The sequence below is a fragment of the Dendroctonus ponderosae genome, unplaced genomic scaffold, assembly GCF_020466585.1.
Source record: "Dendroctonus ponderosae isolate FM_Combo_2020 unplaced genomic scaffold, Dpon_F_20191213v2 Dpon_F_20191213_1, whole genome shotgun sequence".
Taxonomy (NCBI): Eukaryota; Metazoa; Arthropoda; class Insecta; order Coleoptera; family Curculionidae; genus Dendroctonus; species Dendroctonus ponderosae.
The window spans coordinates 47,734,152-47,762,065 of NW_026017110.1; the positions used below are offsets into that span (position 1 = coordinate 47,734,152).

At 35.7% G+C, this 27,914-nt stretch overlaps 2 protein-coding genes across 4 annotated transcripts; one reads left to right on the forward strand and one right to left on the reverse strand.

Annotated features, from left to right (window-relative positions):
• The first annotated feature begins 5,695 nt into the window (after nucleotides 1-5,695).
• Nucleotides 5,696-19,213, forward strand: LOC109535015. 2 transcript variants are annotated; one of them, XM_019900825.2, is made up of 6 exons: nucleotides 5,696-5,844; nucleotides 14,053-14,205; nucleotides 14,265-14,387; nucleotides 17,163-17,303; nucleotides 18,701-18,832; nucleotides 18,890-19,213. In XM_019900825.2, exons 2-6 carry the CDS (start codon nucleotides 14,151-14,153, stop codon nucleotides 19,078-19,080), a joined length of 642 nt encoding a protein of 213 aa, XP_019756384.1. In that variant the 5' UTR covers nucleotides 5,696-5,844; nucleotides 14,053-14,150; the 3' UTR covers nucleotides 19,081-19,213. The 2 variants fall into 2 exon arrangements, with proteins under 2 accessions (XP_019756384.1, XP_019756385.1); XM_019900826.2 differs by lacking the exon at nucleotides 5,696-5,844 and adding an exon at nucleotides 13,805-13,826.
• Nucleotides 19,123-26,797, reverse strand: LOC109535013 (von Willebrand factor D and EGF domain-containing protein). 2 transcript variants are annotated; one of them, XM_019900824.2, is made up of 7 exons: nucleotides 26,693-26,797; nucleotides 26,253-26,421; nucleotides 24,914-24,971; nucleotides 24,675-24,830; nucleotides 19,891-20,090; nucleotides 19,485-19,837; nucleotides 19,123-19,434 (listed from the first exon to the last, which is right to left on the reverse strand). In XM_019900824.2, the coding sequence occupies exons 2-7, from the start codon at nucleotides 26,381-26,383 to the stop codon at nucleotides 19,268-19,270; spliced, it is 1,065 nt and encodes a 354-aa protein (XP_019756383.2). In that variant the 5' UTR covers nucleotides 26,384-26,421; nucleotides 26,693-26,797; the 3' UTR covers nucleotides 19,123-19,267. The 2 variants fall into 2 exon arrangements, with proteins under 2 accessions (XP_019756383.2, XP_019756382.2); XM_019900823.2 differs by having other exon boundaries at nucleotides 26,253-26,471; nucleotides 26,693-26,785.
• Nucleotides 26,798-27,914: the final 1,117 nt, after the last annotated feature.

Sequence of the window (27,914 nt, forward strand, 5' to 3'; positions counted from 1 at the left end):
TGAATGAAAGATTTCAATTTTTCGCCCAATAATTCAACATACCGAATTGCATGAATTAACGAAATATTTGAAATTAAACTTTACCTTAGTTGAAAGTCTGCTGGAATCACAGATTTTGAAGGCAATTCTGATTTGAGTAAGTTTTCGTGATACCCTGTATATCAAATTTTCACGTTAAATTGTCTATGCAATTGCAGCTGCAAAATGAGCTCAAGATTGTGAAAATCGATCCAAGAGCAGAAAAGTTATGGCTAAAAGCTCAAAAAGTTGATTTTTTGAGTGTGGCATTTTTTGGCCACCTCTTCTTATAACAAGGGAGAAAATGAACTTGAGATTATTATTTCTTAGCAAAACAAGCACAAATAAAAAACAAACGAAGCTACTTAGGGCTTCAAACAGAAACAAAATCGCTTGAACCAATCAGAATTTGTCCACTTCCAAAGTTCGGGCAAAAGTTTGGTAACGTTCATTTTGTTGCTATACTGACTTGAGACCGTTTACCGAAACAGCTATTTTTATGCGTTTTAGAGACATCAATTCTTAAACGATTCCAGCCATCAAAGGTATACTTAATTTCTAATATTTTCTCCAAAAAAAAATTATCAATGATACGTCCCTGACCACCTAGACTAAAAATTCAAATCCGTACTTTTCCCACTTAACACGTTCAATCAAATTCGTTATTAAATCTTATTGAAATCAAGCATGACTCTTTACAAGGCTTATCAGATCGAAGCCATAACAAAGCACATATAAATTATTTATAGGATTTGAAGAAAATAATCGTGAATGCACGTTCTTCCTTGTAATGCCTGGTGTTCTTCATTCGTCTGGTCGTAAAGGCGTGAATGTTTCGAAACCAGCCAACAAGTGCAAATCGCAAAATAAATCCTAAATTTAGACCGAAAAAAACAGGTGGAAACAGTTGTGGGAAATCGATATGACTGTACTCCTTTTACATGCTGCTAGTGTTTACAGATTTGGAAATATCGAGGATTTTCAGTAGTTCTTCAGTTTTTCCAGCGTTTTTTTGGTCAAATTCCTCGAACTCTTGCCAACCGAACAATGGCTTTTATATGTTAAAACATACTTTCTAAGGCAAATTGAAATGCAACCAGGCCAGGAATGCGAGAGTCCAAACAGCGGCTTCTTCTACCAAGCTTTTAATTGGGTATAAATAATAAAGCTACTTGCTAATACTGTCGCTTAAATATTCAAAAAATTCAAAAAAGCAAATTCCTGCTGGTGCCGTTTAAAGCCACTCCCTTCCCTCATTACAATTCATCATTATTATCAGGCAAAATATCCCCAAAAACAATCACTAAAACTAATATCTATTCATTTTTATGCTTCATTGTCCCCCTGTCACGACACATGCATCTCAATTAAGCAAGTCGCAGGGTTCAGGTGATTTATTTTCGTCGTACATCTGCGATTTGCAATTGATCTAAACGGTTCAATTGAATAAAGCTCGCGAAAAGTCGTCCCTGTCGTCCCCTAAAAGGCCCAACAGGGGGGCAAAGCCCCCGATTTGCATATCGCCGGCATCTATAAAAGCGCTCCGGATGTAAATTGAATGACATAATTTATAGGTGTATAGGTCAAGTACCCGATTCCGGGCCTTATTCGCTATTGGGAGCCGCAATTTTGGTTCTAATCGATGTGTTTTTCGGGTTCTAATAGCGTCATTTGGTGCTGACTAAGTGTGTGGGTAAAAATAGACAATGGCACCAAAACTCATTAAACCAACTGAAGAAAACACATTTTGTGGTCTGAAAGAGTCCGAAGTTCCATCAACTAGAGCAAAAAGCCCTAATGAGAGCGTGAATTCAGAAAGAAACGAAGTTGGGAACTTGAAAGAGATCAGCAAACTTCATAAGCTCAATATATCCAGTAGGAAAAGATAATATTTTTAAACACCCAACAAAATTGCAAAGGAGCGTTTTGGTCACAGTTAAAGTATTCTGACCCACAATCTCAAGAAAAATGCAGTTCGCTGGATGCAACTCAACAGCATACTTATAGAAGTTACATCGCGCCACCCTGCAATTTATATAAATGTCTGTTGATACCGCATTGTAAATAGACGCCGAACTAAAGCAACATAATCCTCTTCGCGGTTAATTTATTCAAATTAACGCAGTAGAAGTGGATTCTTGCATGCTTAAATAGGGCTTTTAGCTTGATTGTAATTATCCCAGCCCTGAATGTATGGAAACATTCGGGAGATAAAGTCGCCGTTTTTCGCCTATGCCTATCTGCCAGAATGGAGCATATGCAAATTTTAATGGAGGTAATAAAACATCAAATCCTGTGGGAAATCATGAAGATTTTTGTGAAGACTTTGTCCCAAAACTTGGAAAAATCATCTTCTGAACTATAGGTTAATTTGGGTTATGCCCTAACCTCTAAAAGAATGGAAGCAGAAATGTAAAAAATTGAGAAGCTGCCCAGATGAAAACAGTCTATATCTCAGAAACGAATGGAATATGCAAATAGCCATTAGAATATTTTACAGCCCTTTTCTTGAACTCCATTGCCCTTGTTAGGTTGATCGGATCTTCATAACTTGTAAAAAGGTAGAAACGAAAATGTAAGAAACCTTTAAAGCGGCTTATCTGTTGGCAACGCTTTCATCAATATTTGCTTCAAGTAAACGCCTCTCAGACTTTTTCCTTTCGAAAGTTGTTAACCTCTAAAAAGATGGAAGCAACATTTTGATATTTTCTTGTGAAGAAGAAGGTAAAGCTTGGACATCTCGGCAACGGTTGATAATATCTATTAAAATAATCACGAGAAGCTTTTTCATTAAGCGTGCCAAAAGTTTTATTTTTCTAAGGCGCTTGTTCAGAATGTCCTAACCTTAAAAAAAGTAGAACAATTTTGGTTTTTAAGTCGCACTCGAGCTTTAAGGACTCATATAGCTCAAACAGTTAAGACTAGCTAAATAATCATTTAAAACTTTTTGTGTTAGGTTTTATCGGATATTCCTAATCTGTAAAGAGGTAGAAGCGTAAATGAAAGAAACTTTTTAAGCGGCTTACCTGTTGACAATGCTTTAATTAATATCTACTTTAAGGAAACGCCTCTCAGACTTTTTCCTTTCGGAAGTTGTTAACCTCTAAAAAGATGAAAGCAACATTTTGATATTTTCTTGTGAAGAAGAATGTTAAGCTTGGATATCCCGATAACGGTTGATAATATCTATTTAAATAATCACGAATAGCGTTTTCATTAAACGTGCCAAAAGCTTTTTTTTTTCAAAGGCGCTTGTTCAGAATGTCCTAACCTTTAAAAAAGTAGAACAATTTTGGTTTTTAAGTTGCATTCGAGCTTTAAGGAACTTTATCTCTCAAACAGTTAAGACTCGCTACATAATCATTAGAAACTTTTCATGTTAGGTTTCATCGGATATTCCTAACCTGTAAAGAGGTAGAAGGGAAAATGCAAGAAAGCTTTCAAGCGGCTTATCCGTTGACAATGCTTTGATCAATATTTGCTTTAAGAAAACGTCCCTCAGACTTGTTCCTTTCGGAAGTTGTTAACCTCTAAAAAGATGGAAGCAACATTTTGATATTTTCTTATGAAGAAGAAGGTTAAGCTTGGACATCTCGGCAGTGGTTGATAATATTAAAATAATCATAAGAAACTATTTCATTAAGTGTGCCAAAAACTTTATTTTTCTAAGGCGCTTGTTCAGAATATCCTGACTAAAAAAAATACAACAATTTTCGTTTTTAAGTCGCACTCGAGCTTTAAGGATTTAAACAGTTAAGACTAGCTCTTAAACAGTTAAGACTAGCTAAATATCATTAAAAATAATTAAGAACTTTTCGATAGAGAGTTTCAATGGCCGTTTTTCTTCTATACAGATGGATGCAAAATGTCCAGCCTATAAAGAGATAGAAGCAAAATTTTGGAAAATTAAATTTGGAACAACGGAAAAATTGCAAATCTTTTTACTTGCATTAAAAAGTGGCTCCTTTTGCGACGTTTCCATTTTCCTCAAATTGTCCTTTGCTCTACTAGGTCTTGCCGGAAATTTCGAATCTCTAGTGAATTAAAAAAGAGGCAATATTTTCAGCATTGTTTTCTATAGAATGTTCCTTTGGCTATTTTTGCCAAGAATATGTAGGGAAATACTGAAAGTTTGCAAGATTTCATGCTTCCATTAATTAGACAGCAGTTTAGAGGTTTTTATTTTTAAATAAAGCGCAAACCCTAAAAAGCAGCCTGAGCTGACCAACATTCGTAAAAAAGTCACCCTCTGAGCGCCATAAAAAATTGTTAACTCAACTCTAAATTATTTAAAATCTGTAAATTTTTTAATTTTTTAATTTCTTTTAAAATAAGGGGAACTGAGAAAAAAACCTGAGCTGACCAACATTTGTTAAAAAGTTATGCTCTGAGCGCCACAAAAATATTGTCAAATACTCAATTTGTTTCCTCAACGTTGTTTCGCGCAAAATCTTCCGCTGGACACTGAAAAAACACTGTTTTCGGGTCATCTTCGAAAAACCGTGTTTTTCTCACTGCTCATTGTAAGCTTTCGAGTGGGAAATTTCTGAGGAGTTTGCCAAACGTCAGGAAAAATATTTTGCTCGACGACTTGTTAATTAAACTGCCTGAAAACTAAAATAAAACCTTAAGGATAGGTTCTTGGTGTTTCTGAACATCCTACAGAGATAAGTGAATCATCATCTCTTGTGCCAGCCGTTGAAAATTAGTATTCATGCCATAAACAATCGGCAAAGGATATATTTTATTTCTCCTGTCCGAGCACTTAAAGTGAGGAATAGAAATAATGGCGGATGTGGGATTTTAAAATGCAAAAGGCATTTCCCATGAGTACAATTGATTAATCCCACTGGTTTAAGCGCGGAAATTTGCATTTGAACATTAGATGAAAATATGTCCGAAATATTAAGCAGCTTTCAGCCAGTAGAAGCAAACAGGAAGTGAAAAATTGGCTTGGAACGGAAGTGGCAGTAAAACGGAAAAATTGCCGCTGAGAGGCAAAAAACAAGAATCTTCCAATAAAAATCTCAAATTCGATTTTGAATATTTCATTCATTCGGCAGCGGGCAGGAGACAACAAATGTTTTAAACATGCCTGGTTTTGATCAGTCGAGCAAATCAAAACTTGAATTCGACGATTCTTTTTGGTATTCCGGTCATAAAGCTAACAAATGCAATGTAAAAGAAAAAAGTCTGTCTGCAGGCGCGGTCGGTATTCAATAAGTTGTAGACCACAAAACAAAATGTAAAAATTTGGGAATTTGGCCAGTAAACATCCACAGACTTCAACTTTGAGTTTTCCTAGTTTTACTAGTGTGAGAGCAATTTGCTAATCAGTTTTTAACCAACGCTTTTAAAACTCTATAAAAGCGAATCAACATATGAGTGAGTAAAAGAGTAAAATTAATCAAGCTTTTCATTAATTGATAATGAAACCCGCTGCCTTAAACGAGCTGAAATACGAAGGTGAAAACTAAAAATATACTGTAAAAAAACCGTAATTAAAATAAACTTTCTTTGCTTTTAGCTGGTGAACTTTGATTGATTTGATTTATAATTATTTGAGCGCTTGCTTCCGAAGCAATCCGAAGAAATTTCTCAAAATCTGATGTCGGAATCGGACTTGCAGACTCCCCAATACTAGAAATGATGAATAAAAATTAGACGCGGTCTGCTTAGTGAAGCGAATGACATAAGTCTGTACAGTCGCATTTTGCGCTCGCTCTGGAGAAGATCGCGCTCATTTTCATTAGTCAAGTGGTTCCAGCGTTCCGACCAATCAGCGTGCCCCATAGTTTTTTTTATATAGTTTGGAACTGTTTGCCGGTGAGTTTTCCAGTTAAATTCCATTTTAAAATGTTTTTTTATCAAAATTATATTAAGAAAAAATGTTGGCATTCATAAAACTTTAGGGATTATAACAAATTTCAATTTTTTTTTATTTTCGATTAAAATCGAGTTTTAATTCTTCACTGAGTCTAAATTCAATCACTCTGTTTTTTTCTAATTTGTGCAAGTTTAGCAAATTATTTTAAATACTTAATAAATAAATTTATCCGGATTCGTCAGATTTATTCTCGAGAAAATGTGCAATTTCTATTGGAACATCCTCTATATTACCACTACTTTAGTCGCTAATTTGGGAGTCATTCATGAAATTTAACTAAATCAAATAAAAAGCGAGTGTTTATTTAACTTTTAACGTTTCGTGTTATTTTTTTGCACAACCCTGCTACAGCCCAAATATCCAGCTCTGAACCGCCCTTTATATTAAGAAAATGTAATATCGCAAATGCTAATTTAAAAATTATTTAAGTTGAAAATTAAAATACTTTTTTAGCTAACATTAGTTGTTAAACTGTCAATTGATTTTAAATATATCTTCAAAATATTTACAATATTGGTAGTATTTTATTTTCATACATTTACTGTTTTATTATTTTGTATATAAAGAAAACCAATTCATCATAAGCCTTTGCGGAAGCTGAAAATTTCTAGTGAAGTTATATTTTTGTATTTTATTTATACAAATTTATTCGCGTCTTTATTGTTCTTATGTGATGCTTTCATTCAAGAGCCTTATAAAAAGCGCTTGCAGCAAAGTTGCTCGTGTTATATTTTTTTATTAAATTGTCGATGTGTTCAATCCTCGAAATAGCCTGAAAATGACAAAAATGAAAACTTTGAATTGCATTATTTTCGAGTGGAAAATATATTTCCGTTTTGGGCAAAAAGTAGTACAGAAACTTGAATTAGAGCTGATTTTTAGTTTTAGTTTAATATGGACAGTCCAAAATGTGAAAATTAAACTTTATTCTAATAGCCTAAATTAGGCAATTCATACTGTATTCTAATGCACGATTCTAATGGAAAATTTGCCTAAATAGCCGCAAAAATTACAAAACCCAGTTATGTATGTTCTCTTATATAGTCTGGAAGTCATCGCGTTTTTCCAGTATTTTTGAATGTGTGTCTTTGCCAAATTAAAGGGGTCATGAATCGATTTGCCAAGTTCAAGTTCGGACCGTATACAACGCGTGCGAAATTAGCATTCTGTTTTCGCACTCTTTAATGCTTCAATTAACTGGAACTTTCGGGGAAAAATTAGGGTTTCACGGGCAATGCTTGAAACTGGCGAGTTTTTTGTACTTTGAAGACACCGAGGAGACGGTTATTTGTGACGTTGCGCCAGCACGAGCGGCTTACATCTTCAGATGTGGTTTTCTCGGTGCAGCAACTGTATATGGTTTATATTGCTATTATTCTTGAAAGCGGTTTGCCATAGTCTTTGATTTAGAAATTCGCAAAAAATCAGCAAAAATGCAAATCTACCTGGAATGTTCAGATTTTATAGCCCAAAATGTCATCTTTTCAGTCGTGTAGCAGGCATCTTTCTGGTCGAGACAGTTTTCGAATAATAAATTGTTTAAAGAACGTTTCAAGGGCGCCATTATTAAACGACAGTCGCAGCCGTTTGCGTAAAGTTTCTCCAAAAATCAGGAAAAAATTCGAGCGATTTCACATTTTTTGCATCTCTAAAAGAAAGTGCCCTTTTTTCAGTGGCGCAACAATCATTTTTGTGCCTAGAGAGGTTTTTGAGATATTAATTATTCAAAACGAATTCGGGAAATCTTGTTAGCAAGAAACCCATGCAATTGGAGGTCATTAATTTTTCAAAAAATCGTCAGAAAGCGAGATTTCATTAAAATTTCACACACTTTTAGAAAATAATTTGCTCTGTCCAGCAATGCAATAAGCGTTCTTTTCACTAGATAGATTATTGGCAAATTAATTGGCCAACATGATTTTATCACAAGCGAAATTCTGCTTGCGATGGTTTAATGCCTTTACTCAAATCACATTTTTTCAGTCATGTTGGGCTAAATTTGCCGCTTTATAAATGAAATTCTCAAATTTTAAGCGGAATAAAGCGGCTTCAGACCGACCGAATAGTCCTTTCATTTAACAATATTTGCACTTTGAGGGCAACAGTGATACTTTCCAACGATTTTTCATAATTAAATCATGAATTATTTGCAGCTTTAGAGACCCTTAGATTGAAATTGCAATTTAATTTTATAAGTAACGTATAAATGCTTTTTGACTTAACTGAAGTCACTCAACTAGATACCTCTACATGGAAAATTGCCGATTTGGTACCTAAGAACATTGCGATTTATTGACACAATTTTAATTCAAGCGAACCTCTCAGTTCAAAAATGCTTTAACTCAAATAATATTTTGTGATTTTTCCAGGAATTTTGGGACGAAATAATATAGTGATAAATAATGAAGATATAAATATTGTTCGTATCCACAAGAGTTAAAGAATAAAAGAAAATTTCTGAACTTTTGTTCAGATGTTGATTTTTTTATTCTAGAAACCAATTGTTTCGCTATTGAGATGTCCATTTTCCGGTCCTTTGGTTGAAATTTCTTACAAAATGAGCTAAAAATCAATTAAAGAAATTCCTCATTTATATGCCAAAGCATCAGCTCCCAGTGGCGCACTTTTCTAATCGGGCAAGCAAAGTTTAGAAATCAACTACCAAAGAACTAATAGCTCAATGGATTTTAAACCCACACTACGAGTCAGTTGATGAAATGGGACTTCAAGTTCTACATGTAAATGGCAACCAGGGGCAAAATAATGCTAAGCTTTCCGAAAGCTGCGTATTGCCACCACAAATCTATCCAAAGCTGAACTTATTTGAAATCAGTAAGGCAGAGAGAGAAAAATATAAAGATTCCATAAAAATTCAGTTGCTTGTAGCAAAACTAAGCTCAGTTCAAGCTAAAAGACTTATAGATTAGAGATCATTTTTACCAGTTTTCTGTGAGCTGGCGCTCCATCCTCCATTTTCTACCCACTAATCTCAAGTGCAGAAACTACCGCATTTCCCATAAGGACCAGAATGACTCTATATTTCCCATTTAAGAATGCGATTATCGACTCATTTCGTCCACTGTCGGTACCAAACTAAACATTCATACAGTTTTTCGAGAAAAAAAAATACACTGAACTGAAGAATAAACCTGATTATTTAATAATTTAATTGTCCGCCCTTCCGATGATTCATGCGTTATTTACCAGTTCGATTTCAGTTTGTTTATTGATGACATTTTTGTAGAAAGTGCATGTTTGCATTACAATATTTCCAACGGCAAATTTCACGTTCCAACTTAACGAAAGTCAACAACAACTAAACAAAAATCGCTCCCAGCGCCGATCTTTCACTAATTTAATTTTAAATCTAGAGCAATTTATTTTGTCTGCATTTTATTCAGCTGCAGTTATTAATGCACAACGCAATGCAAACTAAAATTATTAACCAAATTATTTTGGTGTTGCTAAAAACATTGACTAGGCAAAAAAACGCTAATAAATCACTTAAAACTGAAACTTTTGCTCAATTTCCGTACGATGACGGAAACCAACAAAATTTCAACTAATTAAAAATATCCCTTAAAAGTTCTGATTTCAAGAATTATCGCCGTGAGGCACACTGAGGGTAACACAGTGTTACCAGGTCACACACTATGTGACAATCCAAAAATTGTGCCTAACTTTGATAAAAATCAATAAAAACTGCGAAATAATTAAAAATGTAAATTGTAGAGAACAGTTCGCTTCAACAACTACAGAGTTCACCTCCTCTGAAGATGCAAGCCACTCGTGCTTGCAAAACGTTGGGAAAACACTTTTTTAAAGACGCCCTTAACGCTCGAAAAATTCAACAGTTTCAGCAACTTTAGTGCTAAGAAAATTGCAGCTTAATAAGCTGTATTTGCTGTAAATATTGCCTTCATTTTCTACAGCGGAATTAGCACGTTGCGAGTATAATCGATTACAGAATGGTGATTTTGTCGAAAGTGAAAAACCACAAGCATTTGCAGCATAAATGGTAATAAAGACGCGGAAATTGAAACGCGCAAAAATTGTGAAAACGCTGGGCTCAAAAGGCAGAACATTACGAAGAAACGATCAAAATTGAATGAGTCAAATAAAAGAACAGACAAAATTGATTCCGAAAAAACTGTTTTGAGGCGATGAATGAAGCGTGACTAGCGTGGGAGTGGTGAATTTGCAACTGGTTGGCCCCTGACTGTTTTAAAATTTTAAATAAATTTACAAGCTTATTTTGGCCCCTTTCAATTTCCAAGCTACGGCTGCCGGTTTCATAAATAATTCATTAATGTGTGTACAGGAACATTTTTCCAGACAGGCCCAGATAAATTAATATCGAATTTAAATAAAGCCATTAATAATTATTGTAACAGTAGGTGTACAGTTTTGCTCCTGTGAGGCCTATGAATAAGATAAAAACGGTAATCTACATTACTATTAACATCTGTAGCGGGCATGTAGTTTTTCCTTGCTCCGAATAATTTATTTAAATTATAAACAATTTCGTCTAGTGCCATTCGTCATTCCCGAAGACGTAAGAGCCTTAAATTCAATTACAGGAACAGGACATGGTAAATCACACAGTCACACGCATGTTGTTTGCCTCATATTCTGATTATTTATATACTTATGTTTGGTGTCGTTTTTGTACTAGTTTATTTTCTGCAAAACTTTCTCAGCACATCATAAAAAAAAGTTAATTTTTATCATCCGCTGATTGATGTGGACGCGAATTTGGCAATAAATATTTTTTTAAGCTTACATAACATCGGCCAGAGGTTATCGCGTCAATGTTTATTTGTGTTTCTCTCTATTTTCGCGTTCAAAAGTCAAAGACCTTCGTAAACCGAGCCCATTTTTTCACGTAAAAGCATTATTAGTGCCGGCTCTTAATTGTAACAAATCGCCACATTTGCCGGGTTTCAAATGCGGAAATTTTTCCCATTAATTGACTCAATTAGTGGCTCAAAATGATCATCACTAGGCTTCAAAGGGAACTTTAAAACAGAAATAGAGCTTATGTGGATAATTAGATGTGGAAGGAATTACCACCAAAAGGAACAACGGCAAAAAATCAAACACTTGCAGAAATTGTTTAAAAAATTATGCGAACAGTTGTTGACCTGGACGAAGAAGAAATGAAGATTGTAATATTCAACAAACATATTGAAAAAAAGTTGGCGAGAACTATTTTAATAAACTATTATTTTAATAAATTATTCTATTGTGGTTGAAGTTACAGGTAAAAGGAGACTGTTCTCTCCTGATACTTGCGACACTCGACTCATTTGTCGCCTAACTTGACCATTTTGAAAGATAAAGAAAATCTTCAAAAACTGTTCAAGGGTTCTTTGAAAAGTCTTTCTCTTTGCCCTTGGCAGTTTCTTAATCTGAGTGTTCCTGTTAAAGCTACGGGCTAAACAAAATTGTCCTATCTTAAGGCACTCGGAAGCACTTTGGTAAACTTTTTTGCCCTCTAACTTGATATTTTTTCAAGATAAACAAAAACCACAAAACTGTTTTGAAGAGTCTTTCACTTTGAAGTGAAAACCTTTTCAATATGATTGTTGCTGTTTAAACTGCAGGCAACCAAAACTGTACTCACTTAAGACATCCGTTGACACTGTTCTAAAGTTCTTTGCGTCCTAACTTGGCCATTTTCAAAGATAAAAAAGAACTAAAAAAATTCTTGAGAACTTACTTCGACAGTCTTTCATTTTGCTCATAAAAGTTTTTCACTCTTACCATTTCTATAGTAAACTTATGGGCAAAACAAAACTGTCCTCTCTTAAGACACTCGGAAGCACTCTGCTAAATTTAATTTCCTCCTAACTGGACATTTACTAAGATAAATAAGATCCAAAAAACACTGTTAAAACTTCTTTGGGCAGTCTTCCACTTTGCATTGAAAACTTTTTCAATCTGATTGTTGCTGTTTCAACTACAGGCAAAATAAAACTGCTCTGTTAAAACATCCGTCGATATTTTGGTAAATTTCTGTGCCTCCTAACTTGGCCATTTCCAAAAATAAATACGAACTCCGAAAGTTGTGCAAACTCCTTTGAACCGTATTTTATTTTGCTATTTTTCAAGTTTTTCAATCTGATCTTTTCTGTTAAAGCTACGGGCAAAATAAAACTATCCTCTTTTAAGACACTCGGAAGCACTCTGGTAAACTTCATTGCCTCGTAACTGGACCATTTTCTAAGATAAATATGAAGCAAAAATACTGCTGAAAACTCCTTTGGAGAGTCCTTTCACTTTGCTCTGAAAAGTTTTTCAATCTGATCTTTTCTGTTAAAACTACGGGCAAAGTAAAACTATCCTCTTTTAAGACACTCGGAAGCACTCTGGTAAACTTCATTGCCTCCTAACTGGACCATTTTCTAAGATAAATATGAATAAAAAATACTGCTGAAACCTCATTTGGAGAGTTCTTTCACTTTACTCTGAAAAGTTTTATAATCTGATCTTTTCTGTTAAAGCTATCGGCAAAATAAAACTAAAAGAAATTCGAAAGCATTCTGGTAAACTTCATTGCGTCCTAACTAGACTATTTTCCAATATAAATATGAGCCAAAATGTCGTTGAAAACTGTTTCACTTCTGTCTGAAAAGTTTTTCAATTTGCTTTTTGGTGTTAAAGTTACGAGCAAAGGGAAACTCCTAGAGACACACGTCGACACTTTGGTAAACTTCTTTGCCTCCTAACTTGGCCATTTTCAAAGATAAACAGGAACTCGAAAAACTGTTTAAAACTCTTTTGGACAGTCTGATCAAAGATATTAAATCTAGAGCAAAAGAAAACGTTATTTTGAGCCACATGGCGCACTCAGAAATAACTAAAAAAAAAGAGTTAAAGTAAACTTCTTTGGCTTTTAGAAAATCGTCGTTACCTACACAGAACTTTTATAAAGTTTAATATTCTTTCTCAATTTTTTTTCAATTTCTTCCATTTTCCTTCAGTTTCTCAAATTTTTCCATATAAAAACATTAAAAATTTCATCGTTCATAATACTTTGGCAAATATTTAAATATTTTCATCGATTCCGGGAAAATTTTGAGGTTTTGATGACATACAGATAGTAGAAGTTTTTTTTTGGCAAGCGTGCTCTCAGCATCAAAGTGTAAGTATTGGGCGGAATAAAATGAAGAATATTCTGTTAAATTAAAAAATATATTATTTATTGTGTTAAAATAATTATAAACAATAAAATATTTCATCCTAAAAGTGATGATTTGCTTCATTTAATCCGTTAACTTAACGTAAAAATATGCACTTGAAAAACGCAACCAATGATCCATTTCCTCAGAGTCTGAAAAGCACTTAAGTACCCATAAATTTTGATTTTCTTCCGCTCTCATTACAATTGGATAAGATCCAAAAATTGCCCTCAAAAAGCTACTAAGGAGAATCGAATCCTTGACCCCATGTGTACGAAATAAATTGAATAAGTAACCCAGAAATGTGCGTTAGGAAACAGTAGTTGATCCACTGTTTTTTCAGCTGGCCATTAAAACATTCAACACATGATTATGATCATTCTCACGCATATTTAATCGTCTTCTGTAAAATGTTTTTACTGTTCAGGCGCCGGAACGTATTTAAACCAAATTGCGCTCTAACATAAATAAAAACCGAACGCTCTATTACGTTTGTTTATCTATTTACCAAAAATCGTAATGGGATTCTTATATGCATCAAAGTTGGACAGGAAAAACACTCGCTTTTCTCAAAGGACTGATGAATAATGAGCAATTAGAGTCGAACACGCAAAAAGTGTTGATTGAGGCTAATTGAAGTCTATTTGATAAGGACAATCGTTTGTTGGCTTACTTTTGAGCAATATTGCGATACTTTATGCATTTGTTTATTAAGAGGCTGCCACTTCACTGAAAAAGTAGGCTCTAGTTGAACTTTTTAATCTCCTAATATTTCCAACATCCTACAAGGATTTTTCACCCCAATGGGCAGTTTTGGAACTCAACTGGTGATAGTAACTGTTCTAGTTTACATTGCCAAATAAAAATGAATCAAGCGCGATTATTTCAAGGCGCCAACTAACAACGATTAGTCATTTACTTCCTATAAATAAGTGATTGAACTATTAATCGATATTATTGTAGACCATGCCCGGCATTGTTTACCACAAAAATCCGACGATAAAGCAGAGAATTGTTTTTTGAAAAATCCTGAATCTGCTGCGATAAGACCGGGCTGAAAGATGATCATCCCAGTGGCGTTTACCGTATTGAGCATTTGCATCATTGGATCTGCAGGTAGGTGGATAAAGGCTGTTTTCATCAGGTTTTATTTGATGTGATTTTTTCAATTTAAGGCTCAGCCCTTCATGGGCCTTGCGAAACGGACGACGATTGCGGCACTATGGATACGGTTTGCAAAAACGGTGTTTGTGCATGTCAGGAACAGTTTGCTGTTTGGTTTGATTCGTGCATATCTTGTGAGTATAACTTTGGTTTTCATTTATTATTAATATTATTATGGCGCAAGCTTAATAATAACTGTATTCTATTGAAACTTTGAAAATTTTCTAGGCCTCGTAACGTCGCAATTTCCACAAATTATTTGATACGCAAAGTTTAGTTAAAAAGTCCTTTGAGCAGTCGTTCATTTTGCTCTTATTAGTTTTCCAATGTGATCATCGCTGTTGAAGTTACGAGCAAAAGAAAACTGTCCACTCTTGAGCACTTTCATCAACTTATGTGGCTCCTAAGATTTCCAAAGATAAACCGTAACTCAAAAGACGGATGAAAAATCCTTAAATTTGCTCTTGGCCGTTTTTAAATCTGGCTTTTCCTCTTGAAGTGACGAGACGTAAAATGACACCACGTAAAAGAAAATGGTCCTCAAAAATAAATCGCAACTCTAAAAGAAGTTGGAAACTACTTAAAACACTCTTTAACATTTCCCTTAAATATGTTTAATCGTGATCTCACTGTTGAAGTTACAAGCAAAAGAAAACTGTTCTCTTTTGAGACACGCACTTCTCTTCCTTCTAACTTGACCAATTCCAAATAAAAAATGAAACTTAAATTACAGAATGAAACTCCTTAAAAAAGTGTCTATTTTAAATATCGACCATTTTTCAACTTGTCTGGCGCTATTGAAGTAACGGGCAAAACAAAATAAAAAAAATATCTCCTTAGTTACTCTGAGCCCAACAGCACTCTGAAAAACTTCTCTGTTTCCTAACGAACGTGAATAATTCCAAAAATAAATATAAACTCTAAAAGAAGTTGGAAACTACTTAAAACAATCTTTAACTTTTTCCTTAAATGTTTTTAATCGTGCTCTCGCTGTTGAACTTACGAGTAAAAGAAAACTGTTCTCTTTTGAGACACACACTTTTCTTCCCTCTAACTTGACCAATTCCAAATCAAAAAAACTTCAATTACAGAAGAAAACTCCTTAAAAAAGACCTCTACCATTTTTCAACTTGTCTGACGCTATTGAAGTAACGGGCAAAGCAAGAAATATTCTTTTTTGAGGCACTGAGCAGCGCTTAGATAAACTTATGTGCCTGGTAACTTAGTTATTTCCTAACATAAATGGAAACACCAAAAGATGGTTTTCTGTGGTTACAGGCAAAAGAACATTGTCCCCTCTTGAGGAATTTGGCAGCATTTTGGTAAACTTATGTACCTCTTAAATTGGTCAATTTCGAAGAAAAATATAAACTCAAAAAACTGTTCAAAACCTCTTTGCACAGTTTTCCACTCGGCTATTTAAAGTTTGTCCATGTGGCCGTCGTTCTTGAAGTTTTAGACAAAAGAAAAATGCTTTCTCTTGAGACATTCGGCAGCATTTTGGTAGAGTTTTTGCCTCCTAAGTACAGTACTAAAGTACAGTTGGAAACTCCTTAAGACAATCTTTTAGTTAGGCAAAAAAATGTCCTCTCTTGGTAACAACAATTTGGTAAAATTCTTAGCCTCATAACTGGGCCATTTCAATAGATATAATCTGAAAGGACTGTTAAAAACTACACCGCGGGTTCTTCTGAGACGTTTTCGTGCTGCGAAAAACTGCGAAAAACTGAAGAATCTGCCGAACTGTTTCCAAAATTTCGTAAAACTCTTTTCAAATAAGTTTGAATATGGAAACTTTCTGGTCCTTTAAAACTACCTCTATGCAATGCAAAACCCAAAGCATTGTTTTACTAAGCCCACATTAACTGTATCCTTTAGTAGTGGCTTTATTCACTATTTCTTGGAATCAGTGGCCAGAAATTGGGTAAAAAAAACAACTTAATGTCATGTATGCGGAAGCCTTCGAGGCTGTAGAGTATAAAAACACTAATTCATTATAAAAATAGTGTTTCTTAAGTCAGCAAGAAAAATGTTTCCTCGACTTGCCATTTATTTTCGGATTATGCGGAAGACGAAACAGATTGGCTGACAAATTTCCAACACGACTAATAAGAGAATTCTACTGTCGACAACACTGAAAGCTAAATCTGGATTCGTGAGATATAATTAGTGAAATTTCATTCTAAATCTGAACTCGATGGAAAATTCTGTTTATGCATTTTATTGCCGTTTTTTTATTTAATTTTGCAGTATGCAAATTGTTAATTAAAAAAATGCAACACACTGGGTTTTAAATACCATAAAAAATCGAATGTAGATGAAACTGACCGAAGCTCAATGATTATTGAGCACCGATTGACACTTAGAAGAGCCAGACAGTTGCTAGATTGATTCGAATAGCGTGTGGAAACAATAATTATCTCAATTGCTTTATAATTATCAGAGACGACGTGGGTGTTCCAACTGGACTAGGTTCTTGTGGGTCATTTTCATAATTTATGAGTTAAAATGTTGCTTTTTACAGTTTCGTTCTTCGAATTCTAAGTTTAAAAAATCGTGTAAACAAACATGCACGCACCTTCTGGCAAGAGAAATTGACTGATTTTCACACCCCTTAAACCGAAATTCGTGTTGTTTTAGCTGCCTGAAAGCGTGAAGACATAAATTACAAACAAGCGCTTCTGCTCTATTTCAACTCCAATTCAACTGGGGACAGTTTATCGAATTTCAACCGCTTTCTCGCAACAAGAAAACATCATGCTTAGCCAACTAGGCCATAAATTGTGCCTCATTTAAACCTCGCTGTTTTATGGCAGTTTAACGGCCGTTTTCGGGAAAATTTCATATTGTACTGTCTTTAAACAGTTATTTTACGAGTTTTTAATTTCGAATAACATTCGCTTCTTCAGTGGCCCAACCACGAGTGGCGTGCACCAAGAAGCACGAATGCCACAAGAAAATGGGCATTAGAAGCATCTGCACAAAGAAGAACCAATGCGCTTGCAAGGCATTCCATCATCTGCATTTAGGGCAATGCGTGAAGAATAGGGGTGAGTGAAGAATACACAGGGAGATTCAGGTTTGATCTGGATGGCGTAAGTTAGAGAAAGTCGCATTGAGTGTAGAAAGTCGCATTGCAGAATATTGCCAAAAGTCTATTTTAAAAGGGTTGGTGACGAAGGACCAGCGACTTGGCCCCCGCGCTGGCCCGATCTGAATCCTGTGGACTATTTTGGTCGGGGGACATTATTCTAAGCTAGGCCTGGATAACACTGTGTTGAGTTGCGCTATTGAGTTGTTGCCGCTCTCTGAGTTAACGAGTTATAATTTATCGGATAATGAGTTATAAATCATTTATTCAAGCTTTACTAGACCCGATACTCGAATTTTCACATCTAAAACATCTAGATCAACATTTTTTCTGAGTATCGTTTTACTACTTTGTTCAAACAACTAAAAAAGGTCATCTATTTTTTTCCAGCAACCGAACTGAGTCCAAAGAAAGTCGATGAGTTTTCTGGTAAAATCGATCTCTTAATTTTTTTGCAAAAAAGATTCAGTTTGTCAGTATTTTACAGTAAAACGTTTGCGAGTTTTGCGTAGAAAGAATTGCTTAATAGAAACTTTGTTAAGACTGGAATGACATGAAAATTTAAAGGAACTTTAACAATTTTCAGAGCGATGTCGGTGAACTTTCCAAATAGTTTTTGGAAAACTTTTGCTCTCTGGTCGTTTTTCCAAGATAATCCTAATTATTTTCGGTAAAAAACTGAATAAAACTATTTGGTTTTTGTGCCGTAAAGTAAAGTAAAGAAAAAAAATCAGTCAAAACTAAAAATCCATGTTTTTTAACAAACTCTGCAACCTTCAGAGGTATGAAGCTGCCGAGATTTCCAAATAATCTGTTCTAAACTTTCGCTTATTCTGATTGTTTTTTGATAGAAAATTATTTGATTTTTGTTCCAAATTCGAAATTTATTTCAGAATTTTTAGGGGAAAAAACCTTAAGATTGTCAGCAGTTTTAAGTGAAGCTTTAGAAAAGTGAGCATTTAGAAGAAAGAGTAACTTGCCTATAACTGAAAAATTCTGAAATTTTGATGAAATTAAAAAAATGTTTAGTAATAAATAGTCCTTAAAATAAACCTAAAATCAAGTAAAGAAAGTCATCAACATTTTCACAGCAACGGAACTGAGTTACTGCGTCGGTGCGTTGGGTTGGCGCATCAAACCATTTGTGTAGCACTGCGCCAACTCCTAAAAATTCACTGAGTTACCCAGGCCTATTTTAAGCTGTTCTATTGACTCCTCTAGTTATCAAGATTAAACCTGAATCACTCTATAAACAACTCGAATAAAAAGCAAACACTCATTGCCAGCTCTGGATGGGCTTCCGTGCGTTTTCCTCCTTCTACAGCTCCTCCAGTTCTCATTACCCAATAATTGCAGATTTACACGATACATGTGACCACGACCATCAATGTTACTGCGGCGCCGATTGCCAAAGCAAAATCGCCTGCATCCACAAGAATTGCTCGTGTATAGCCGGACATAGTCCTTATAAAAGCCGAAGGTGCATATGTGAGTACTCAAACCCTCCGATTCCCCAAAAACAACCATTTCATTGCTACTTTGCAGCTGATCTTCCAATGGTGCTATCGGTGGCCGATCAGCAAATACAAGTTACTCAGCTGCCGGAGAAACTGCCTCAATCCTCCACGAAAGAGGAGGTGGTTGCAATGGAGAGTTCCCCAGTCAGCAGGGCGCGTGCAGTTTCCAGTGTTTTCCTGTTGGTGCTGTTTGGAGCTTTACTGGGCTTCGAGCTGTAAGGAGGACTGAAAAACACTAGAGTGTCTTCAAGAAAAAAAACATTTCGGTGCCAAAGTTTCCTTCTAGATCTCTGGGTGTGTTTACTGTGTAAATATCGCTAGTTTTATACTTATTGTATATTTTTTACCTGCCGGTATGCATTTTGTAATTTCTTAAGCCCGAACAAACGATACGAAAAAAGGTTGTCTAATGCCCCTCAAGCACCTCTTCTGGAATCAGCTCCAGATGCAAATCCGTGAGGGCGGAGCGCCTCACTCTCCTTATGCACCTGTTGCTGCCCTTCGACTCCTTCATGAATCCCGGATTGCAGATGCAAAAGTTCGGGGCTGAACAGACGCCGTTCTCGCATCCATCTAACCACAAACAAGTTAGGGGGGTGTTCCACACCAGATCCAGAAATTACCTTCACAAAAGGCCACGCATTTGCGTCCTTCGGACCCTGGACTGGGAGTGTAGCCCTTTTTGCAGGCGCAAGTTTCCGGGCCAACGCAGTCCCCATTCAGGCAGGTTCGGGAACAGTGGGGTTCGCACACGGTTCCACTTCTATCCAGAGTCCATCCGTCTTTACACGTGCAAGTATTGGGGGCTGAACAAACGCCGCTTCTGCAGCCTCGCGGACAATCCGGCTCGCAGCTGCTCGCTTTCAGCACATATCCAGGCTTGCAGGAACACTGATTCGGGCCAATGCAGGTTCCATAGCCACAGCCGCCCTCGCAGTGGTACGCGCATTTGTTGGTGTCCTTGTTCACTTCAAACCTTGAATTTTCCGGTCAAAATATGCGTGATAAGAGTGGAAATTGCAAACTCACCCGGGGCTGCAAGTGCAGATTTCAGGGCCAGTGCAGCGGCCACCGGTTCCACAACCCCCTGTACAAACAGGAACGCAGTATTTTCCGTTGGAGCTGTGAGTGTGACCGAAGTTGCAGTCGCAGGTTCCTCGATGGGTGCAGACTCCGTTCAAGCAGCCCAATGGGCAGGTTGGGATGCATTTGTTCTGGTGATCTGTGCTCTAAAAATGGTATTTTTTAGATGAAGTCGGGATTTCGTGTGGATCTAGTAAGAAATTCACACTGAAAACAGTTGGAATTTTTAACATGTGGCTATGTATGAAATTAATCTTGAGAGGACTCCAAAATAGCAAAGGTCTTAAATATTGGTGGATTCCTTCAAGCAAGTTTATGAGGTTTTTGTCTCATTTAAGACCACAAAGGTGCCAAGAATTGTCTCTGGCGAAGTGAAACACGGCCAGAGCATTCACTTTGCAGTAATTTCTAAATTCACATTGAAAACAGTAGGAAATTTCACTTAAGTCCTGTTTTTCATACAGATTTCTCTGAAAATGATTTCTTCTTGTGCAGATCACTCGAAAGCAAAATACAGGATGGTTAGCAACATCAACTTTCACAGTTTATGAGAGACACTTCACTTGAAAAACAGGCAAAATTTTATTAAAATTGCATTTTATTGCATCAGATGCTGATTTATGCGCCTTTAGTAAAGTTTGTTTTAAAGCGATCATTTCATTTCTAATTTAGAACGAGTAACAACTTTCACGGTTTAGACAAAACACTTGCACCTACAAATCTTCAGAAGTGCATTTTAAGTCGCGTGCTATCGGGATGTTTTCGTCCTTCGTATATGCGTTCAAAAAATTTTAACGTTTTCAAGCAACTGCAGGATCTTCAAGAAAAATTCGTAACTTCTAATTTGCAGTGAGTAGCAACTTGAAACTTTTACAGTCTATAAAAGACACTACAGCCTAAAAACTTTCAAAATTGCCTTCAAATCGTACTAGATGCTGATTCATGCCTCTTTTGGAAAATGTGCCCTAAAAATGAAAATTTTCTGTGCAAATACAGGATATTTAATAAAAAATGTTAACTCCTAATTTACAGCGAGTAGCAACTTGAAGCTTTAACAGTCTCATGTGAGACAGTTGCATCTACAAATCTTCAGAAGTTCATTTAAATCGCGTGAGCTCGGGATGTTTTCACCCTTCGTATATGCGTTCGAAAAATTTAACGTTTTCAAGCAACTGCACGCTCTTCAAGAAAAATTCGTACTTTCTAATCTGCAGTGAGTAGCAACTTGAAACTTTTACAGTCTATATAAGATACTCCAGTCGAAAAAGCCTCAAAATTCTATTCAAATCGTGTCAGATGCTGGTTCATGCGCTTTTTAGAAAATGTGATTTAAAAATGAAAGTTTTTACGCGAAAGATGATTTTTAATAAAATTTTTTAACTTCTAATTGAAAGCGAAGTAGCAACATGAAACATTCACATTTGATATAAGACACTCGCATCTAGACATCCTCAGAAGTTCACTCAAATCGCGCCAGATGTGGAGTTTTACGCGATACGTAAATGTTGATCCAAAAATTAAATTTGTTCAAGCAACGGCAGGCTCTTCAATAAAAAGTCCTAACTTCTACACTGCAGCGAGTAGCAATCTTAAACTTTGACAGTCTATAAAAGAGACTTTAGCCTAAAGACACTCAAAATTTTATTCAAATCGAATCAGATGCTGATTCATGCGCTTTTGATCAAGTGTACCTTAAAGATGAAAGTTTTCACGCAGATACAGAGTCGCCAATGAAAAAGGTTCACTTCCAATTTAAAGCGACTAACAACTTGAAACTTGCACAGTTTATATAAGACACGTTTATCTAAACATCCTCACAAGTTCGCTTAAATCGCGCCAGACGTGGAGTTTTATGCCACTCGTAAATGTTGATCCAAAAATTGAACTTTTTTAAGCAACGGCAAGCTCTTCAATAAAATTCGTAACTTCCAATTTGCAGCGAGTAACAACTTGAAACTTTCACAGTCTATACAAAATGCTTCAGTCTAAAAACCCTCAAAATTTTATTCCAATCGCATGAGATGCTGATGTTTGGGCCCTTTGCAAATGTTGATCCCAAAAACGTTTTCACGCAACTCCAAACTTTTCAATAAAAATGTTTCACTTTTAGCCTAGAGTGAGTAGCAAGTAGAAGCTTTCAATTTATATAAAAGACGCTTGTTTGGCAAAATCCTCAACATTTTTTTCTGAATAATTTTGTGCTAAAAATTTATGTTTTCAACAAGTGAAAACATTCCAACAACAAATTGTAGCTTCTAACTAAGAGCATCTCGCGACTTGAAATTGTCATAGCCAATAACCGACACTTTGGACAAAAAGCCCTTAGAAGTTCATTTGAATCATGCTGATTTTGCGCCTCGTCCAAATGTCTAAAAATCTAAAAATTTTAGTTTTCACGTAACTGTAAGCTCTTCAATTAAAATTAATAACTTGTGATTAAGAGCGAGTAGCATCGTGACACTTTCACATTTTAAAGTTGAGCCTTGTATCTGAAAGTACAAAAAAAAATTGATCCATTCGCTCCAAATGCTAATTTATGCGATTTTGCTACTGCTGGTCCTAAAATTAACGTATTCTCGCAAGTACAACACCAATAAAAAAGATTCAAGAAAAAATCGTAACTTCTAATTTGCAGCGAGTAGCAACTTGAAACTTTTACAGTCTATAAAAGACACTCCAGCCTAAAAACTCTGAAAATTTCCTTCAAATCGTACCAGATTCTGATTCATGCCCCTTTTAGAAAAGGTGCCCTAAAAATGAAAGTTTTCACGCAAATACAGGATCGTCAATGAAAAAGGTTCACTTCTAATTTAAAGCGACTAACAACTTGAAACTTGCACAGTCTATATAAGACCCGTTTATCTAAACATCCTCACAAGTTCACTTAAATCGCGCCAGACGTGGAGTTTTATGCCACTCGTAAATGTTGATCCAAAAATTGAACTTTTTTAAGCAACGGCAAGCTCTTCAATAAAATTCGTAACTTCCAATTTGCAGCGAGTAACAACTTGAAACTTCCACAGTCTATAAAAAACGCTTCAGTCTAAAAACCTTCGAAATTTTATTCCAATCGCATGAGATGCTGATGTTTGGGCCCTTTGCAAATGTTGATCCCAAAGACGTTTTCACGCAACTCCAAACTTTTCAATAAAATTTTTTTCCTTTTAGCCTAGAGTGAGTAGCAAGTAGAAGCTTTCAATTTATATAAAAGACGCTTGTTTGGCAAAATCCCCAACATTTTTTCCTGAATAATTTTGTGCTAAAAATTTATGTTTTCAACAAGTGAAAACATTCCAACAAAAAATTGTAGCTTCTAACTAAGAGCATCTCGCGACTTGAAATTTTCATAGCCAATAACCGACACTTTGGGCAAAAGAAGCCCTTAGAAGTTCATTTGAATCATGCTGATTTTGCGCCTTGTCCAAATGTTAGTCTAAAAATTTTTGTTTTCACGTAACTGTAAGCTCTTCAATCAAAATTAATAACTTCTGATTAAGAGCGAGTAACATCGTGACACTTTGTTGTTGAAAGTTGAGCCTTGTAGATATTTGAAAATACAAAAAAAAAGAATCAATTCACTGCAAATGCTAATTTATGCGATTTTGTTACTGCTGGTCTAAAAATTAACGTGTTCTCGCAATTGCGCAATAAAAATATCTAGCTTAGATTTACCCAAAAATGTCGAGTCTGATTATAGATCGATGAAAAATTTCGGCTTCCTGCTCCTAAGTTATAGTTTAAAAACAGCGCAATTTTTTGAAAGAAACCAAATCTTAGCTAGTGGAATATTTGGCTCTAGAAGCACATTTAGGGGGTTTATTGTCCATTTCAGGCGACAAAAGTGTTAAGAACTGTCTTTGGCAGAGTAGGACATGATCAGGTCGCCTACCTTGAGGCAACTTTTAATTATTTCTCATTAAAATCTAAAAAACACTTTGAAAACAGTAGGAATTTTGACTCAAATTTTGTGTTCCCAGAAAGATTTAGGCGAAAATGTAGTTTTATATGTAGATTGCTTGGAACTGCTGAATCTACAGTGAGAAACTAACTCGTCTATAAAGTGGATCTGAAAGATGCCGAGTTAGAAACTTTCTGTGACCTTTTCATTGGTACATATATGAAATGTACATTCGATACAGCAGGAATTTGGACGCAAGCTCTGTTTTTCTATAAATATTGATGCTGTGTTGGCTCTCTTCTCGTTAGGCAATTAGTAACTACAGAACGATTTTTTTTTCGAAGAAGGGCAAGTTCTTAACTTATGGAATATAGAGCCCAATAGAAGCACGTTTATCAGGTTTATCTTTAAAATGAAGCAAAAAGATTGTACGGAACCGACTCTGGAATTATTTTTTATTGCATACTGAATGTTTCCTAGAAAAAGTTCATGGCAAGCACAAGGCATATGTGTTGATGTTTTGTGCAAATTCGCAAATTGCTTATAAGTTTTCCTTGCATTCTGAAGCAAACTTTTAAAACTTTTTTTCCATAGACTGAGAGTTTGAGAAACTAATACTTATTTATACAGATTAATCAAAAGTTTTGCTCTTACACTAGTACGTACAGGTTTTAAACAGAAACTAGTCTATAAATTTCGATTTTAATTCTCCCGAAGTGAGGCCACCTTGCAATCAGTAGGAATTAAATCGATCGATCACTTGCCGAGACTCAAAAGTTGACCAAATTGAGCAATTTCTGATTACATTTGCTAAAATATTACATGTACAAACCTTAATATATCCTCGATTACAGTTACAAACATTGGGGGCAGTACAATTTCCGTTTTCGCAGCCGTTATCGCAAATAGGCCGACAATGCAGGAAAGTATGTGGCACTCTTTCATATCCAGAACAGCAGATTTCGATCCTAGTCAAATCAGCCCGAGACTAGACAAGCAGAAAAACATAATAAAATCAGCCAATCATATAACAAAATTAGATGGTTTTTTTCAGTTTATCCAGAAACTCACCCCATTTCCTCGGGGAAGCTCACCGCGTCGATCTTCAGGAGCTATAATGTCGATCGTTCTAAAACAAGGGGTCCAAATTGATTAAAAATTGTAATGGAAAACAAAGCACTTAACAGAATCAGCTTCAATATGGTATGGACTACATTTACATTGTGCGCCATTTGTCGTTCCAAGAACCGAATTTGTTAGTGACAGGGGAATTAACTTACAAGGGATTTTAAGACGAAACCGAATCTACTGGCATCATCAGAGCGATCAACTTTCTCGGGTGTAAGTAGGTAAACATCTCAGGCACCCCCAGGACCTGTTTCGAGTCTATTAACTCCAATGTAGGTTTTATGAGCCAGTTATGGAAGCAGAAAACAATCAAAACCGTCTTCTTATTTGGTGTTTTTTTAGAAATTTCTCAAAACTCAACTACACGGGACATTTTTCCATCAGTTTACTCGTTTCATGGGCCAATCTTCAGATGCTTCTGACAGAACAACTAGACCAGTTGGAAGATTTATTTTCGGCTTCTTAACTAGAGGAGGATTTTATTTATAAAGGCAGAAGACAACCAAGTGCATCTCCTATTTTGGTGTCCTTTAGGAATTTTTCAAACCTCAACTACACGCGACATCTTCCATCAGTTCAAACTTGTCTAATGGGTCAATCTTCAGATGCTTCTGACAGGACAACTAAACCAGTTGGAAGATTTCTTTTCGGCTCCTTTACTAGAGGAGGACTTTATTTATAAAGGCAGAAGACAACCAAGTCCATCTCCTATTTTGGTGTCCTTTAGGAATTTTTCACACCTCAACTACACGCGACATATTCCATCAATTCAAACTTGTCTGATGGGTCAATGATCAGATGCTTCTGACAGAACAACTAGACCAGTTGGAAGATTTCTTTTCGGCTCATTTAATAGAGGAGGACTTTATTTATAGAGACAGAAGACAACCAAGTCCATCTCCTATTTTGGTGTCCTTTAGGAATTTTCAAACCTCAACTAGACGAAATATTTTTCCATGAGTTTAAACTTGTTTTATGGGTCAACTTTCAAATTCTGCGGACAGAAAAACCAGATAAATTCTTCTAGTTCTTTAGAAGTAGAGTTCTTTTTAGCTATTTTGATAGAGGAAAACTTTCTTTATAGCGGCAGAATACAACCAAGCACATCTGCTACTTTGGTGGTTTTTAGGATTTTTTTTTAATTCAACTTTTAGGAGGGTTATATTACTTATATTATCCCGTCCAGTCTTCAAATAATTTTAACTGAAATACTGCAACGGCACACTCAAAATACCTACTTACTTACTAACAAAGGAACGCTCCAAGGCGAAAAAGTACTCACGGAACTTCCAAAATGCACACTCCAACTGAAGATCCATTTCGACCAGAAGACTGGCTCTGGTTGTAACTTCTTTGCTGTCCAGCGATCTGGACAACGAAAATTGCGACCGCCACTGCAATAAACTTCCACATCGTTATTTCTTCTCGGGTATCGCGTTGCTTGTGCACGTCTAGAAGTCAATTTTAATTGTTTAAAGCTGATTGGGAACTTTCGTAATTCCTATCGAGCGAAAAACGACCAGTCAGGGCATTTTTAGACGCGCACTGTTAATTTAACGTAAAGTTTCCTTAGCTGTTTGCTTGGACTTTTGCTACAGTTTTATCGCAATCCGATTTGCAGAGGAAATTTTTAAAAATCTCATACAAAGGAAGGCCTGTAACTCAAAAGAGCGTCATTTAAAGCCAAGAATCAGCATAAGAAAAAGCTGTGTTAAAACTCACTTGTTCGGATGCTGTGTTTGGCGGAGGCGAACTACTCAAGTGATATCAAATTTGTTATGTAAAATAATAATGTTTTCTCTTTCTCGTGGTGACAACACGGTCAATTAATTCAGACAAACCGCAAACAAGCGATAACTTCTTTTAGAACGATTTATTGTTTAAATACTTGTTATTAATCACATTCCAGGAAATAGTAATCATTAACGTGTGGTGTTTACCAATAGCGTAAGAACATAATGTTAATTAAACCAAATTGATCTTGCCTAGAACGTTTGCACTCATTAACATGCTGCTACTAAAAGACACTTGACTCACCTTACCTGAGTGGTGTCATTCAATCTCAGGGTTTTTTCTTATTTATTTAATAACTTTTTTAGCCTAAGAACGTGGTACAAGTACATCTTTTTGAGTAAGAGCTCCGGTACCGGTTTCTGATCTATTAGTTCAAGTTGGAGAAATTCAAAATTCCTTCTGGTTCCAAGGTGTTAACTGGTAGCTTCTTCAAGTAAAACTGAACTTTCTTCTCCAGAAGTTCAGGAACTTTGACATGCCGAATCTTTTTATAGGGCAACTTTAAGGCCTGCGCGGGTGCTTTTACTGAAACTACAAGGTGTTTAGTTCAAAAAGTTTCTCTTGAGACTTTTTGAAAAAGTCAATAGGTTTCAAGCCAAGTTCGAAAATTATTCCAAAACTATTGACTTTTTCAAAACCGTTCTAGACAAAGTTTTTCTGTCAAATACCATGCAGTTTCAGGAAAAAGTTCCTGCATTTCCTCAAAGTTCCCTAAAAAAAGATTCAGCCCATCAGAATTTTTAGCGTCCCTGGTATGTTTCCCAAGAAGGTTTCCCATATCAATTGTACGTAGGTTTATTAAGATTGGGAAATCTAACACGAACACTCGGTTTCTTTCTTTTAGCTGTTAAATACTTGTTGAAGAAACCAAAAAATAACTGGCTCTCTTTCAAAATATCACCGTGTATATACCAATTAACTTCCTTCTGTCTTTATGGGAAAACCGAGCTGGAGCCAAAATAAAATTCCTTTAAAAACATTAAAATACGGGAGAAGCTTAAAGGAAATATCATCGAAACCAAACTTGTCCAATTGAAAAATGCATATTTAAGCTTTTGATGTCAAAACCATTTAATTTGCTTACGAAACTCCCCACAGTTCTTCGAACAATAAGAAGGCCACAATTGCCAAATCGCCCTCAAATAAATTG